Raw genomic sequence first — 15425 nt, forward strand, 5'->3', positions numbered from 1 at the left:
GAATACATCACATATCAAACGTTAAAATTTTTGTGGAATGACATACTTTTGAGAAACCAACAGTTATACGTAAACCTGTGGAGAATGCAAGGATACCGCGCCATGTTCCGGCGGCGGCAGATACTCAAAGCAACAGTGAAGTCTGCGCGCCGCACAAGGCTGTCGTTGACCGCAAACAATTGCTTCCTACGTCACGCGCCTACAGCTGATCGAGCGCTCAGTGCGAATGCACTGACAGACGTAAACAAATACTCAGTCTAATTTCTCGGATTAAATTCAGTATAAAGCTATGGTGACTTTATAAATTATGTTATTAACGTTCAGTATTTTTCAGGATACGGTTGTATAAAATATTTAAGAACTTCAGGTAAATTCTGTGTGTGTCCGACGTTAAGAGGACTTGCTATCGAGAAATTTTCAGGAAGAATGTAATTTCAAAAAAAAAAAAAAAAAAAAAAAAAAAAAAGGAAGTAAAAAACCAAAAAGGTAACGATTAATTAAGTTTATTTTTCAGGTAACATATTTCCACTTAGGTACGTACTTTAGACGTAATTTGCTGCTTGCGATTACGTGATTCATACTTTGTGCTAAATCTCATGTGCTATGAATTTACTTGTGAAGCGACGTGCTTGTGTACATTTACTGATTATGACAATTGATTAATGAACAGTGTTATTACTTGTGTATATTATGCATCGCTTGGCTGCAATGCTTTTTCACTGATGTCATATTTCTTTTTATTATGTGCCTGCTGTGCTTATTTATTTAAATTGTAATTGTCAACTGATTAATTGTGCTGACTGTAGTTAGGTATGTAGGGTACACTTTGTGATTTATCTGCTTGCGCCTTCATGTTTACTTATTAAGATTACATATGAACATTTATTTGCTTATGCTGAATGATGCTAATGACTTGTTTATTACGTAAGATATATGTTTGCTGCTGTGCGTATGGATTGCATATTTACACACTTCTGTTTTGTTGTCATAACTACTCTTTAATTTAGAATATAGAAATGCTGATATACTGTGTACGAACATAGAGTTTAGGTTACACTGTGGTATTAATTATAGATTGTTTGCTTGGTAGAGCCTCGTTGTAAGGATTGTGCTGCATCCACTTGTTGACATTCTGTTCTCTACTGGTATATTTACTCGCTATTGCATGTTTTGCTTATGCTCAGTGCCTTATATTTTTAATATAAGAAAATGAACTGCTATAATTCGACGAACGACATGAGTACAAGAAACTTCATAGAAGTCACATGAGCTGAGGTTTTATGGAAGCTGTATAAATTTATGCTAATAGGAAGGAAGCTAACGACATGACATACCAAAACTAGGTTTAGACCATTGACAGTATTACACTGCATTTTTCGTGAGCAATTGAAATAGGAAGTGACACTTGACACAAAAAATACTCCACATGTTTGCTTCTGCTATGATTCTTGAAGTGGTGTACACACTGTGTAATATTATGATCATTCACACTCCGTAATCGTACTTAATTACTGAGAGTTATTCGAACTAAGTCTGTTAGAGCTCATGTATGCATTTCTTTTATTTAATGATGGGCAAGGAACCAAAATGTATCTTATAATTTATAATGAGTAGCAGATTTGGATCAGATGGATTACACGAGAGGTCGTGTGTTGACATTGTGTCTTCGGATTGTATGAGATGATGAATTGAAGTTTGCACTAGAATTTTGTCTGTACTTGTTCGAGGAGACTGACTAGAGGAAAGAGTTGTTATGGAGGTAAAATGATATTGGTGCTAAGGTTTATATGTATCGACGTATTGAAGAGGTATTAGTGAAGTATTGAGATTATGCTGATGATTATTGGAGTTTTGGTGGATAAGAGGTGAAGTAAGTGAGGAGCATATTTTTTTTTTCGTTGGTCTATATGGAACAAGGAGGATAAAGATGGCAGACTAGAACACTCAAGTAGAAGGAAGATTGTCTACACACACACTTTGTTGAATCACTAAGCAGTATATACTTTTTTTGAAGAGAGGAAGTATTTGCATATCTTGGCTCACTGACAGTTGTTCAGCAACCGTACATTTTGATCTGGCTTGGCAAACATTGGTCTTGACATGATGACTATGACGTTGACTTAACTATTATTGACTGTTATACATTGCTGCCACTACTACTTGGTACACATGATGAACATCAAATCTTGGACAGAGTTACATTTACACAGTTAACACTATTCAATTACACAGTAGTACTTAATGTGGATGAAAGATGAGTGGATGTGTTTTGTGTGTTTTCCTTTCCTAATCCTACCCACCTATCTCCTAAATATTATTTTAATTGTTGGTAGTGGCTTGCACTGACTCCCATAAATATTATAGGTTTACTGGTATTTGTGTATTGTAATAGTTAATAGGACAATTATCTGATATCATTTGTGTGTTTGTTATGATTTGTATGTTTAGTGTAAAAGCATTGTCTGATTAGTGATGGTGCTGCACTTTTCAACATGATGTGTGACATTTAGTCATGTTTAATTTCTGCTGATGAACTGTGTGATCAGTGATTGTAAAAATTATGGACTGTTACTTGTACCTTTTCTACATGATTGGTGCCACTAGAACATGTTTAATTTCTGCTTATAAACTCTGATGAACAGTGTGATCAGTGATACTGAATTTTATGGAACTGCTTCTGCTGAGAAATGTGACTTGTTGCTGTGTGTACCTGCTCAACATTGCTGGGTACCACTGATGGACTGCTTCTACTGAAATGATGTTGCTTCTTGCTGTCTGCACCTGGTCAACATTACTGGGTGCCACTGATGGACTGCTTCTACTGAAATGGTGTTACTTGTTGGTGTCTGCACCTGCTCAACATTGCTGGGTGCCACTGATGGACTGCTTCTACTGAAATGGTGTTACTTGTTGGTGTCTGCACCTGCTCAACATTGCTGGGTGCCACTGATGGACTGCTTCTACTGAAAAGATGTCACCTGTTGCTGTGTGCATCTGCTCAACATTGCTGGTGCCACTAATGGAACTGCTTATACTGAAATGGTGTTACTTATTGGTGTCTGCACCTGCTCAACATTGCTGGGTGCCACTGATGGACTGCTTTTACTGAAAAGATGTCACCTGTTGCTGTGTGCACCTGCTCAACATTGCTGGTGCCACTAATGGAACTGCTTATACTGAAATGGTGTTACTTGTTGGTGTCTGCACCTATTCAACATTACTGGGTGCCACTGATGGACTGTTTCTATTGAAAAAATGTTACTTGTTGGTTTTTGCACCTGTTGACCATTGCTGGGTGCTACTGCTGGAACTGTCAACTGCTTATTCTTGAGCTATGGAAAGCGTTTATGTTGAATATTTGTATAAACTGATTTTTTGTGTATTACTGGTTGTGAAAAGTTATGAGACTCTTACCTGCACATATTCGTCATTGCTGACGCTATTGATTGAATTGTTTAACCACATACTACTTGTGTAAACTATTATGTAAAGTCACATGTATGAAAGAATTTGTACTGCTTACTGTATTCTATATAATAGGTTATTGAAAGGTCAGTGCAAAGCCAAAATTTTATCTAGTTATATGATATTTACGTATTAATATTATCTTTTATTTTTGTCTGTATTTTTTTTGACGAATTTGGTGGTATTTTCACCACCAATGCTGGCAAAAATACCATCAAAATTCTAGCCGTGGAGGAAGGGCATATGAAAGGTGGCTACACTGAGCCACAGCGCCAGAGATCGCTAGAGAGCATTGTTCCGCCGCCTCCACTGGCAGTGATTATTGAGATGTCGTAGTGGCAGTGCTTGTCGAGGACTCGTGGTAGTCAGTTCGTGTTCAGATGTGCTAGTAGAGAGTGCTTGCTGAGATGTGATACTGAAAAGTTCTTGTTGAGATGTGGTAATAGCGAGTCGGTGTGGAGATATATTGTAATGATTAGAGTGATTTTGGTCAATATATGAAGGTAACGAAACTTGATTTATTTTTCATTATTTCCATGTTTTAAATAATGCGTCATTACAGGTTCAGTCAACAAAGCATCTGGCTTGTGTTCTTGTATTAGAGTGTAATTTTGGTTTTCTTGAGTAATTATGGTATTTTTATTTTCTTTAATTAATTCAGTATAAATGACATTTAAAATTTCTTGTGTTATTGAAGAAGAACCGTGCCAGATGCGTACGTTGAGTCATACTTCCACACGCAGAACAGTTACACTTGTGCTTTGGTTTCGTAGGTTTTATAGTTGCTGGGGACTTAATTAATTAATTGTGTTAATGAAAATTTCCATTTCATTCTTTGTTATTGTTCTATGCAGTCAGATTGCGTAATAATAACAGTCAGGGCCAACCGTTTACGAGACATAGCGTAATCGGACAAACAGCTACTAAAGCAAAAATTAAAATTATTTGCATTTAAATATAATTAAGCCCCCATGCAACCTGCGTTAACAAATACTAAAATTGTAGTTAAAGCCTACAGTAGCAAGTGTGTGAGCAAAACATATATTGCGTTAATAAGTTATTGCTCGTTTTATCACAACAATACAGCTAATATTTTTTACGTAGTAGTACTGGATCTACATTCGACAACGTCTGATACTTTTACATTGCAAACATGTGGTTTTCATAATTTTTAGGTGTATAATATTGAGTTTTCTGAGTACTGCACAAATTGCATTCATTATCTGATGTAAGTAGTATTTAGTTTGTAAAGGTCTCAAACTTTTGCTGCATCACACCAATTTTTAAAATGCAGTATTTTTATCCCTTATTTTGTCCCAGAACAACGCAGTGACCACCAACATAAACTTTCTATTAATAAAATATAAGCCCGGGCATGTGGAGGACAGTGTTCGAAACGCATCGTGTTATATGTCAGAAAGTATAGAACAGAAAACTACTCGTTAAATACCAAAATACGTCACTTGACAATGAATCATTTCAAAGTTGCGTTTCGAATTGCGCTTTTATGCACAAGCTTTGGAAAATGGTACTTCATCCTTTTTTCTTTGTTGAGGTTTCTTTCTTTGTTGTTTTTGACAATATTTGACTTGTATCAAGTCTGAAGCTTAAAGTATCAGCCTCCATCAGAATTCCTGTAGTAATTTTGAAATTCACTTATGGTATAGATCTCTATAGAATCTCCCCTAGGCTCATCTTTCGATTACTTTCATCGCATATTGAAGCCACATGATTCTGAACGTTACACTAATCTACTACTGCCAAGGTTCACACGAGATCTGACAGGCACAATGCTTTGCGTAGCGGAAGCTGCGACATAGGAAACTGCGAAGGACCATCCAAACTAAGAAGCGCGCAATGTTCAGTGCAGAGGTTATTAGCTGATGTCTTAACAGATATCCTGTCATCCTATCCTTCTTCTTGTTAGTGTTTTCCATTTATCCTCTAATCGATAACTCTGCGGAGAACCTCCTCATTCCTTATCTTAACAGTCCACTAAATTTTCAACATTCTTCGTAGCATCATGTCTCATCTGCTTCAATTCTCTTCTTTTTCCGGTTATTTCACTACTACACAATTCTCTGTTCCAAACACAAATTTCTTCCTCAAATTAAGGCCTATGTTTGATACTACTAGACATATCTTGGCCAGGAATGCCCATTTTTCGAGTGCTAGTCTACTTTTATTGTCCTTTCTCCGTTTATCATGGGTTATTTAGCTTTTTATGAAGCGGACTTCCTTAATTTCATCTACTTCATGTTCATCAGTTCTGACTTTAAATATCTCTCCGTTCTCATTCCTGCTACTTCTCATTCTTTTCCTCTTTCTTCGATTTACTTTCAATCCATATTCAGTACTAATTAGACTGTTCATTCCATTCAACACATCCTGTAACTATTCTTCAGTTTCACTGAGGATAACAACGTCATGCTGAATTTTAAGCCAACTCTTGAACCTTTTCTTTATTTCCGTCATTGCTTCACCAATCTATAGATTGAGCAGTAGGAGCGAGATGCGGTACTATATTCCTGTCCTACACCCTTTTTAATCTGAGCTTTTCCTTCCTTGTCCTCTGTTCTTATTGTTCCGTCCTGTTTCTTGCACATATTGTATATTACCCATTTTTTCCTATAGGTTACTCCTGTTTTTCTCAGAATTTCTAACATTTTGCATCATTTGACATTGTCGAATGCTTTTTCCAGGTCGTCATATCCTATGAAGGTGCCTTCATTTTTCTTCCGTCTTCCTTACGTTATCGACTGCAATGTCAGAGCTGCCTTTATGGTGCCTTTACCTTTCCTAAAGCCAAACTGATAGTCATCTAACAGACCTTCAATTTTATTTTCCATTCTTCTGTATATTATTTTTCTCGAAGTTTGGATGCATGAGCTGTTATGCTGATTGTCCGATAATTCTCGCACTTGTTGGTTCTTGCAATCTTGGGAATGGTGATATATCGTCAGTCTCATACATTCATCACACGAACGTGAGTAGTAGTTTTGTTGCCAGTTCCAGCAATGATTTTAGAAATACCGATGAAATGATTTCTACCCTTTCTCTCTTACTTGATCTTAAGTCTTCCAACGTTCTTTTAAATTCTTATTGTAATACTTGATCCCCTGTCTCTTCCCTATCGACTCCTGTTTCTTCTTTTGTCATGTCATCAGACAAGTTCTCCCCTTCATAGATGCCAATGTACTCTTTCCACTTACCCGCTCTCTCCTTTGCATTTGATAGTGGATTTCTCGTTGCACTCTTAATCTTACCGGCATTTCTTTTAATTTCCTGAAGGTTGTTGTGACTTTTCCATATGCTGGATCAATCCTTCCAACAATCACCTCTTTTTCAATTTCTTCACATTTTAATGCAACAATATTTCGCCTTAGTTTCCCGTATTTACTATTCATTTTATTCATATGTGACTTGTAATTCTTCATACCTGAATTTCCCGGAACATTTTCGTACTTTCTTCTTTCGTCTATCAACTGAAGAATGTCTTTTGTTACCCACGGTTTCTTCGCAGTTATCTTCCTTGTACGTATGTTTTTCTTTTCCTTATTATGTCATTTTTTAGAGTTGTCCACTTTTCTTCGACTGAACTGCTTACTGAGCTAATCATTATCAAATTATCTACGGCCTCAGCGAATTTCAAGCTTATCTCTTCATTCCTTAGTAGGCTACTTCCATATCTCACTTTTTTGCGCATTGGTTCTTCCTGACTAATCTCTTAAACTTCAGCCTACTCTTCATCATTAATACATTATGATCCGAGACTGTATCTGCTGCTGCATACGCTTTACAATTCAGTACCTAATTACGGAATCTCTGCCTGAACATGATGCAATGTAACTTGAAATTTTCCCATATCTCCCGGCCTTTCCCAAGTATACTGCCTTCTCTTGTGATTCTTGAACAGAGTGTTCGCTATTACTTGCAGAAATTTATTGCAGAACTCAGTTAGTTTTTCTTCTTTCTCATTCCTACCAAAAAGGCCATATTCTGTCGTAACTCTTTCTTCTGCTCCTTCCTCTACAACTGCATTCCTGTCCACCATGACTATCACATCGTTATCTCCCTTTACATTCCGAATTGCTTGTCCAGTATCCTCATATACCTTCACTATCCGTACATCTTGTGTTTGTGACGTCGGCATGTATATCTGAACTATTGTCGGTTTTGGCTTCTTGTCGATTCCAATGAGAACAACCTTATCACTGTTCACAGTAAGTCACTATCTTGCCTACCTTCGTATTCATAACCAATCCTAATCCCCTTATACCATATTCTGCTGCAGTTAATATTACCCCATATTCAGCTGACCAGAAATCCTCGTTCTCTTTCCATTTCACTTTAACGACGCCCTCTATTTCTAGATTGAATCTTATAACCTTCCTTTTCAGCTTTTCGAGCTTTCTTACAACGTTCAAACTTCTGACGTTCCACGCTCCGAATGGTAGACCTTCCCGTTTCGCTGGTTATTCAGTCTCCTCCTCTTGACAGTCCCAGGGATCCGAATGGGGAACCAGTCCGGAATCATTAGTCTATGGGGAAATCATCACTAAATTTTTTCAGTTAAGGCCACTCGTCCTGTGGATACTCTTTCTGTGTCCTTAACGCAGTGGTTTCCATTGCCTTCTGCACGCTCATACCGTCGGTCATTGCTGATTCATTCTCCTTTTATTGGCCGTTTCCCACCACAAGGATAAGACAGTGTCCTAACCTCTTTGACAAAGCCGTTGGCAGATCGAAGGTGATTTCTTATGCCGGCAATCTTGAAATGTTACCTGCTTCTTGATTTTCCTTTCTTCATTGTTTTTGTTTTGCTATGAGAGGATCTGAGTTTCGTCAACAGGCATGAAGTCTGTCTGCTCTCTCACGAACTAGGCACAAAAGAAGAACTTTCCCACCGATTTCACGCCTTCAAAAAAGTATTCATTCATTCAGAATATAAAAATTAAGTTTTTTTCTGGAAAGTCCTCAGACTGGTCTTAGTGGGAGCACCTGTATTGCAAAGGACTACCGGCACAGTGAAAACACAGATTAAAACATGCCAATGTAACTGAAGACATGTATAAGATTTTCACGAATGAGGGGTCACATGTTCAGAGTCATGAAATTGAGCAAGATAAGTTAAATTGATCATTTTCAATTAATCTATTTTATTCCGTTGATGTAGAGTATACAATATAACCCAAGGTCAATGATGCGAAAAAACAGAATGTGTTGTAATAATGGTATAATAAGAAAAAGCGGATTGGTGGAAAGAGTACACTAAAGTCATTTATGAGGGGAAGAGTTGTCTGATGTGACAGAAGAAGAAACAGCAGTCGATAGGAAAGAGAAGAATTTAAGAGAGTATTGAAGGATTTAAGATCAAATAAGGCATATATAACATTCCATCAGAATTCCTAAAATCATTGGGGCGAGTGGCAACAAAAAGACTATTTACTTGGGTGTGTAGAATGTATGGGCCTTGCGACATACCATCTGACTTACGGAAAAATATCATCCACACAATTCCGAAGACTGAAAGGGCTGACAAGTGCGAGAATTATCGCATAATCAGCTTAACAGCTAATGCATCCTAGTTGCTGACAAGAATAATATACAGAAGAATGGAAGAGAAAATTGATCCTGTGTTAGATGAGTACCAGTTTGGCTTTAGAAAATATAAAGGCAACAGAGAGGCAATTCTGATGTTGCGGTTGATAATGGAAGCAACACTAAAGAAAAACCAAGACACATTCATGAGATCTGTCGACCTGGAGAAAGCGTTCGACAATGTAAAATAGTGCAATATGTTCGAAATTGTGAGGAAAATAGGGGTAAGCTGTAGGCAGACACGGGTAATATACCAAATGTACAAGATCTAACAGGGAATAATAAGAGTGGACGACCAAGAACGAAGTGCCCGGATAAAAAAAGGTGTAAGACAGGGATGTAGTCTTTCGCCCCCGCTGTTCGATCTGTACATCGAAGAAGCAATGAAGAAAATAAAAGAAAGGATGAGGAGTGGAATTAAAATTCAGGGTGAAAGCATATCAATGATACGCTTCGCTGATGACATTGCTATCGTGAGTGAAAGTGGAGATGAATTACATGATCTCCTGAATGGATTTGACTGTCTAATGAGTACAGAATATGGACTGAGGGTAACACGAAGAAAGACCAAAGTAATGAGATGTTGTAGAAATGAGAACAGCGAAAAACTTAACATCAGGACTGGAGGTCACGAAGTAGGTGAAGTCAAGGAATTCTGCTACCTAGGCACGAAAATAACGAATATCGGACGGAGTAAGGTAGACATCAAAAGCAGACTAGCACTGGCAAAAAGGGCATTCCTGGCCAAGAGAAGTGTATTAGTATCTAACGTAGGCCTTGAGGAAGAAATTTCTGAGATTGTACGTTTGTATGGTAGTGAAGAATGGCCTGTGGGAAAACCAGAGCAGAAAAGAATCGAATCATTTGGAAAGTGATGCTACAGACGAATGTTGAAAAATCAGGTGTACTGATAAAGGTAAGGAATGAGGAGGTTCTGCACCGAATCTGAGAGGAGAGGAATATGTGGAAGACACTGATAAGGAAAAGACCCAGGATGATAGGACGTCTGTTAAGATATCAGGGAATGATTACCGTGGTACTAGAGGGAGCTGTAGATGGCAAAAACTGTAGAGGACCTACACTACTAGCCATTAAAATTGCTACACAAGGAGAAATGCAGATGATAAACAGGTATTCATTGGACAAATATACTAGAACTGACATGTGATTACATTTTCACGCAATTTGGGTGCATAGATCCTGCACTACCACGATGCCGTTGGGATCCAGCACGGAGTTCCGTATTACCCTCCTGAACCCACCGATTCCATATTCTGCTAACAGTCATTGGATCTCGACCAACGCGAGCAGCAATGTCGCGATACGGTAAACCGAAATCGCGGTAGGCTACAATCCGACTTTCATCAAAGTCGGAAACGTGATGGTGCACATTTCTCCTCCTTAGACGAGGCATCACAGCAACGTTTCACCAGGCAACGCCCGTCAACTGCTGTTTGTGTATGAGAAATCGGTTGGAAACTTTCCTCATGTCAGCACGTTGTAGGTGTCGCCGCCGGCGCCAACCTTGTGTGAATTCTCTGAAAAGCTAATCATTTGCATATCACAACATCTTCTTCCTGTCAGTTAAATTTCGCGTCTGTAGCACGTCATCTTCGTGGTGTAGCAATGTTAATGGGCAGTAGTGTAGATTGCATGCTATTCTGAGATGAAAAGGTTTGCACAGGAGAGGAAATGGTGGGAGGCCGCATCACTCCTGTGAGGAGACTGATGACGCAAAAACAAAAGCTAGCTTAAAACTAAGTATCCTGGAATGTTAACTATCCATAAAATGCTAAAAGAGGGTTAACGTTAGGTGTGCAAGACCGTTAAACTGATTATTAACAGAAAAAAACTCTTCATAAAGAAGATCTGTTTATCAAACCAGATAATACCCCAATTATTTATGAACAACTGAAATTAGTAACAAGGAAGGCTGTCAGCGGACCTATAAGTGGTGTTCCAATAGGTCTTGGCAGCTCACAAGCGCAATTAAAGGGAGCTGTTCAATACCAAATCCCAACTCTTAATCAAATAATTAAATGCAACACAAACTGCAATTGAAAAGTCACACAAGCTGCAAGTTGTTCAGAGGGAAAAGGATTGCGCTGCTGCGAAATTGCGACATTTACTCAACCAGTAGACCCCCTCCACGGCTGTCGCTCTTTGCGTGAACCAAAAGTGGAGGGGGCAGCTGCTGAACACACCGAATACGAAAAGTTCTCACACTGCGGAAGCAAAAAATGGCGTAGTCACATACTTCAGTGTCCTGCAGGGGAAGCAGTTTCTTCACGCTCGCGAACGCTTCCGAGACTCAACGGAACTTCGTGACTTCAAAGGACTCGCAGTGCCCCGCCGACAAACAAGAGCGGTTGCAGGAATCCCTTGCGTTCTTAGAATTTCACGGTTCTACAGAAGCTTAGGGAAAGAGCCCTTTGTTCCGAAGCGACCAGCCTCCCAGTCACGATACCGACTTGCCTGCGCTGTTTCACGCAACATATCCGCTCTCCCAGCACAGTTAAGGAATCACAAATATTTTCATATAGTATAAAAATCACGTACTGACATCTAACAGACCATTTATGTTACAGTCTTCGGACGGAATTGTTGATGATGTCTGTTCAAAATTTAAACAGTGGCGAGTTTCGATTGAGAGACGCTATCCCTAGACCACGCGTAACCTGATCCCCTCCCAGCGATTTCTATCTTTACTTGTATCTCATTGAATTATTGTCCTCTGGTTAGCAATTTCACAGTCGAGAAGAGCTGAAGACGACTGTCAGAAGCTGGTTCCATTCCCAGACGGCCGACTATTACGACACCGGAATACCGAGGTTAATCACACTATATGACGTCTCAATTCTGGTTTCGAGAAATAGCTCAAACATTGCTGTATCTATTGCTAAAAAGTTTTTCAAGTAACTAGGTTTTTCTCTGTCTGAAAAACAAGGACACTTAATTTTTGAATGACTCTAATCATTCAACAGTCATACCCTGGAGCGATCATGGAAGCAAGATATCAGGTTCGCCTTAGCATAAATGTAACGAATGCGAATAGGTGACAGACTCATAAGGTGATAGGCATTACTGAACAATTTAATTGACCCTGTTTGTTCATAGTTTCTGAGTGACGAAGTACCCCCGCAATTGGAGAATGTTACCCTTACAGAAAGACAATGGATGCGGTTTATGGACGAAGTGGCACGGCATCTTTTTTCTTTTTTTTTCGCTTCGTTTTTAACGTTTCTTGAGGGACGGATTGGTCGGCGAGGTTTATATATGGCGCAAATATTTGCGGCCCTATTTCATAAACAAATATTTCTTCTTTGTTCATCAGTCTCTTATGACATGTTATCCAAGATTTTGACATTTTTCCTTGATGGGCACAACAGACTTGTCCTTTCAGCACTTATGAATGTACATGACTGTGATCCAATGTCCGCCGATAGCTGAATGGTGGCCGGCACGGTAGCTCAGCGTGTTCGGTCAGAGGGTTAGCTGCCCTCTGTAATAAAAAAACTGAGTCAACGGCACATCACTGGACTTGAACGGGTGTCATGGGATATCCGCACCACCGAACAAAAAAATAATAAAATAAAATAAAATAAATAATAAAAAGGCCCGGGTTAGATTCCCGGCTGGATCGGGGATTTTCTCCGCTCGGGGACTGGGTGTTGTGTTGTCTTCATCATCATTTCATCCCCATCCGGCGCGCAGGTCGCCTAATATAATAAGACCTGCGCCAAGGCGGCCGGACCTGCCTCGTCAGGTGCCTCCCGGCCAATGACGCCAAACGCTCATTTCCATTTTTCACTGTGATCCAATCTAGCTAAATTATTCATCGTTTCCTTCTATGGTCTTGTACACCGCTTCGTACTTTGCATTTAAAATATAGCTCTCATTTCAACATTATTTCTTTTTTCCTTTTGTCTAAACTGTTAATCTTCTTAGTAGTTTTATTCTGAGGTATGTAATGTCCTCTTTTCATTTTTCCTTAGAACCATTATTTCAGTTACACGTGTCAGAGTAGGAATAGCTGCGGTTCCGTAAAAATGTCCATCGTCGCCTCTCTCATTACATCGGTTTATTTGAGATTTCTGTTTACCATTAATTTAACTGAATGTTTCTATTTTACTTCCAGCATTTGTTTCTTCTTGGACTGATAAAATGCATCCTGGATTGCTATTTTACTCGTAAAAGGTTCTCGTCCTGGTGCCATACAGTTAGGTATGTCAGCCAAAATATTACCACTGTGCTCCCTGGCTATCAAGTGATGTTTGGGGGGTAGCTTTCCAAAAGGTTTCCTCCAGGTCAGTAACCATTACTTGTTCATTAGCAAACAAACATTTGATATGTATTTGATATAAGTAAGTTGTTTAGCCTAGTTCTTAATCGTTTGCAGCCATTACAGTACCATGCTGTCTACATACTCTGTAAATTAAAAAAAATATATTGATGACATGCTGCACCATTGTTATACACTAGATCTGAATTAAAAATAATGGTAATAAAACAAAAAATGAAATATCTAATTTCATAAGTATAAATTAAAGGTGAGTTACTCGGGTGAATGAAGAAACTAACATAATTGCATGGTACAAACTCTTATTTATTGGAGTATATCTTACAATTTATGTACAATATGTACAAGAGCGACATGGAAAGAAGTGCAAATATTTTGTACAGGTCACTGAATTATAACAGATCTTTTTCGCAGCGGCTGGTATTCGAAACATGTGTCTTTGCTCGAAGCAAAGACAAAGTTAACAGGAAGAATGTGCCGAGGATGGCACACAGATGATGTCACTCTGTCACTGAAGCGGTGTTTGTAAATTTAGAAATCGGTACAGAGGAAAGAGCCTCTGAAGGACGGAAGACAGCGGTTGTCACCTGCTTAAGACAGGCGAACGAGCTTGGGGGCGCTGTAGGCGTAGATGGGGGCGCCTGGAGGTGGCAGGTCCTGGTAGTGGAAGCGGGCCAGGTAGCCGGCGTCCACCGGCGCCGCCCCCTGGGACTGCGTGTAGGCGGCGGGGGCGGGGGCGGGCCCGTGGGCGTAGGCGACGCGTTGCAGGCGGCCGTCGGGCTGCAGCAGGTAGTAGACGCCGTTCTGGGAGCCGCTGCCGAACGCCTCGCTCTGCGCAAAGGCGCGCGCGCCGTCCACGCCGATGTCGGACGCCGCCGTGGTCGTGGGCAGCTCCGTCGTGGTCGTCTCGGCCGCCTCCGTGGTCGTGGGGGCTGCCGGGGGCGGCGGGCCGTACTGCTGCGGGGGCGGCGCGTACAGCCCGGAGTTCCTCGACGGCAGGAAGAACTGTCGGCCCTCTGGACGCCAGCCCGATGCCGGGTACGGCGCCGCGTCGGGAGCGCCGTATTGTTGCGTGGGAGCTTCGGGCCGCGCAGAGGCGCAGGCCAGCACCGCGAGAACGGAGACCACGAGGAGCTGCATGTCGCTGTGCTGGAGGGAGGTCGGCGGCGACTGATGCCTTCCGATCGATAGCGCTCCCCTTATATACCGTCCAGGCACACGCGCGTTTCATCAGAGACCATTGTCCCCGTGGCCGAAAGAGCCACCGCCACCGCCGCTGCTGGCTCGCAGAAGAGGTGCCTCCGTGCCGCGGTTACCAAGCGCCCCTCACAAGGCCGCGTCAACCACTAGCGCCAGCGTCGCCTACTTCTGATTCTTTGGATACTAACAGACTCAAGATTCTATACGTCCATCTTTTCAGAGATGGTTGAGGGACTCGGCTGTACACTGCAGAATGTCAAACACCTTTCAGCTATCTAATTTCCAAACTGTTATTTTATTGGGCCAGTTTCGGCGATCTATTACGGCATCTTCAGGCCTCTTGACCGACGTGTAGGAAGACTCCAACCTCGGTTACATTCAAAATAAAGGCCAGCATTCAAAGACTGGTATCTGTAGATTTCTGCTAGATATAGCGAGCTCTTCAAACATCATCTGTCGGCAGATGTCGTTGAATGATGGGCCCTGTTTTGACCGGAACAGAGGTTGGAATCTTCCTACGCGTCGGTTAGGTGACCTGAAGACGGTGTAATATATCGCCGAAACTGGTAGCCCAATAAAGTAATAGTTTGAAAACTAGACGGCTGAAAGATGTTTGAGTTGACATTCTAACCTAAAGATTGTTTCTTTGAACTTTAGAAATTGTACCTTAACCATCAGCGTATTTTTTTTATTATTATTTTTTTATCCCATGTATCACTACCTGTTTAGGTCATAGACCATCATTACCGATGTCTGTCAACGTAAAATTTGAAGAAAACAAAACACTGTGCACGAAAATGACATTACTCACAAAAATATGGGTACGAAATAACATATGAAAGGTGTTTGATTTGACATT

At 40.5% G+C, this 15425-nt stretch overlaps 1 protein-coding gene across 1 annotated transcript; it reads right to left on the bottom strand.

Moving 5' to 3' along the window:
* Positions 1-13721: 13721 nt before the first annotated feature.
* Positions 13722-14568, bottom strand: LOC126234718 (uncharacterized). The gene has a single exon (XM_049943466.1). The coding sequence runs from the start codon at positions 14504-14506 to the stop codon at positions 13958-13960; it is 549 nt and encodes a 182-aa protein (XP_049799423.1). The 5' UTR covers positions 14507-14568; the 3' UTR covers positions 13722-13957.
* Between the last annotated feature and the right edge of the window lie 857 nt (positions 14569-15425).

The sequence above is a fragment of the Schistocerca nitens genome, chromosome 2 (assembly GCF_023898315.1).
Source record: "Schistocerca nitens isolate TAMUIC-IGC-003100 chromosome 2, iqSchNite1.1, whole genome shotgun sequence".
NCBI lineage: Eukaryota > Metazoa > Arthropoda > Insecta > Orthoptera > Acrididae > Schistocerca > Schistocerca nitens.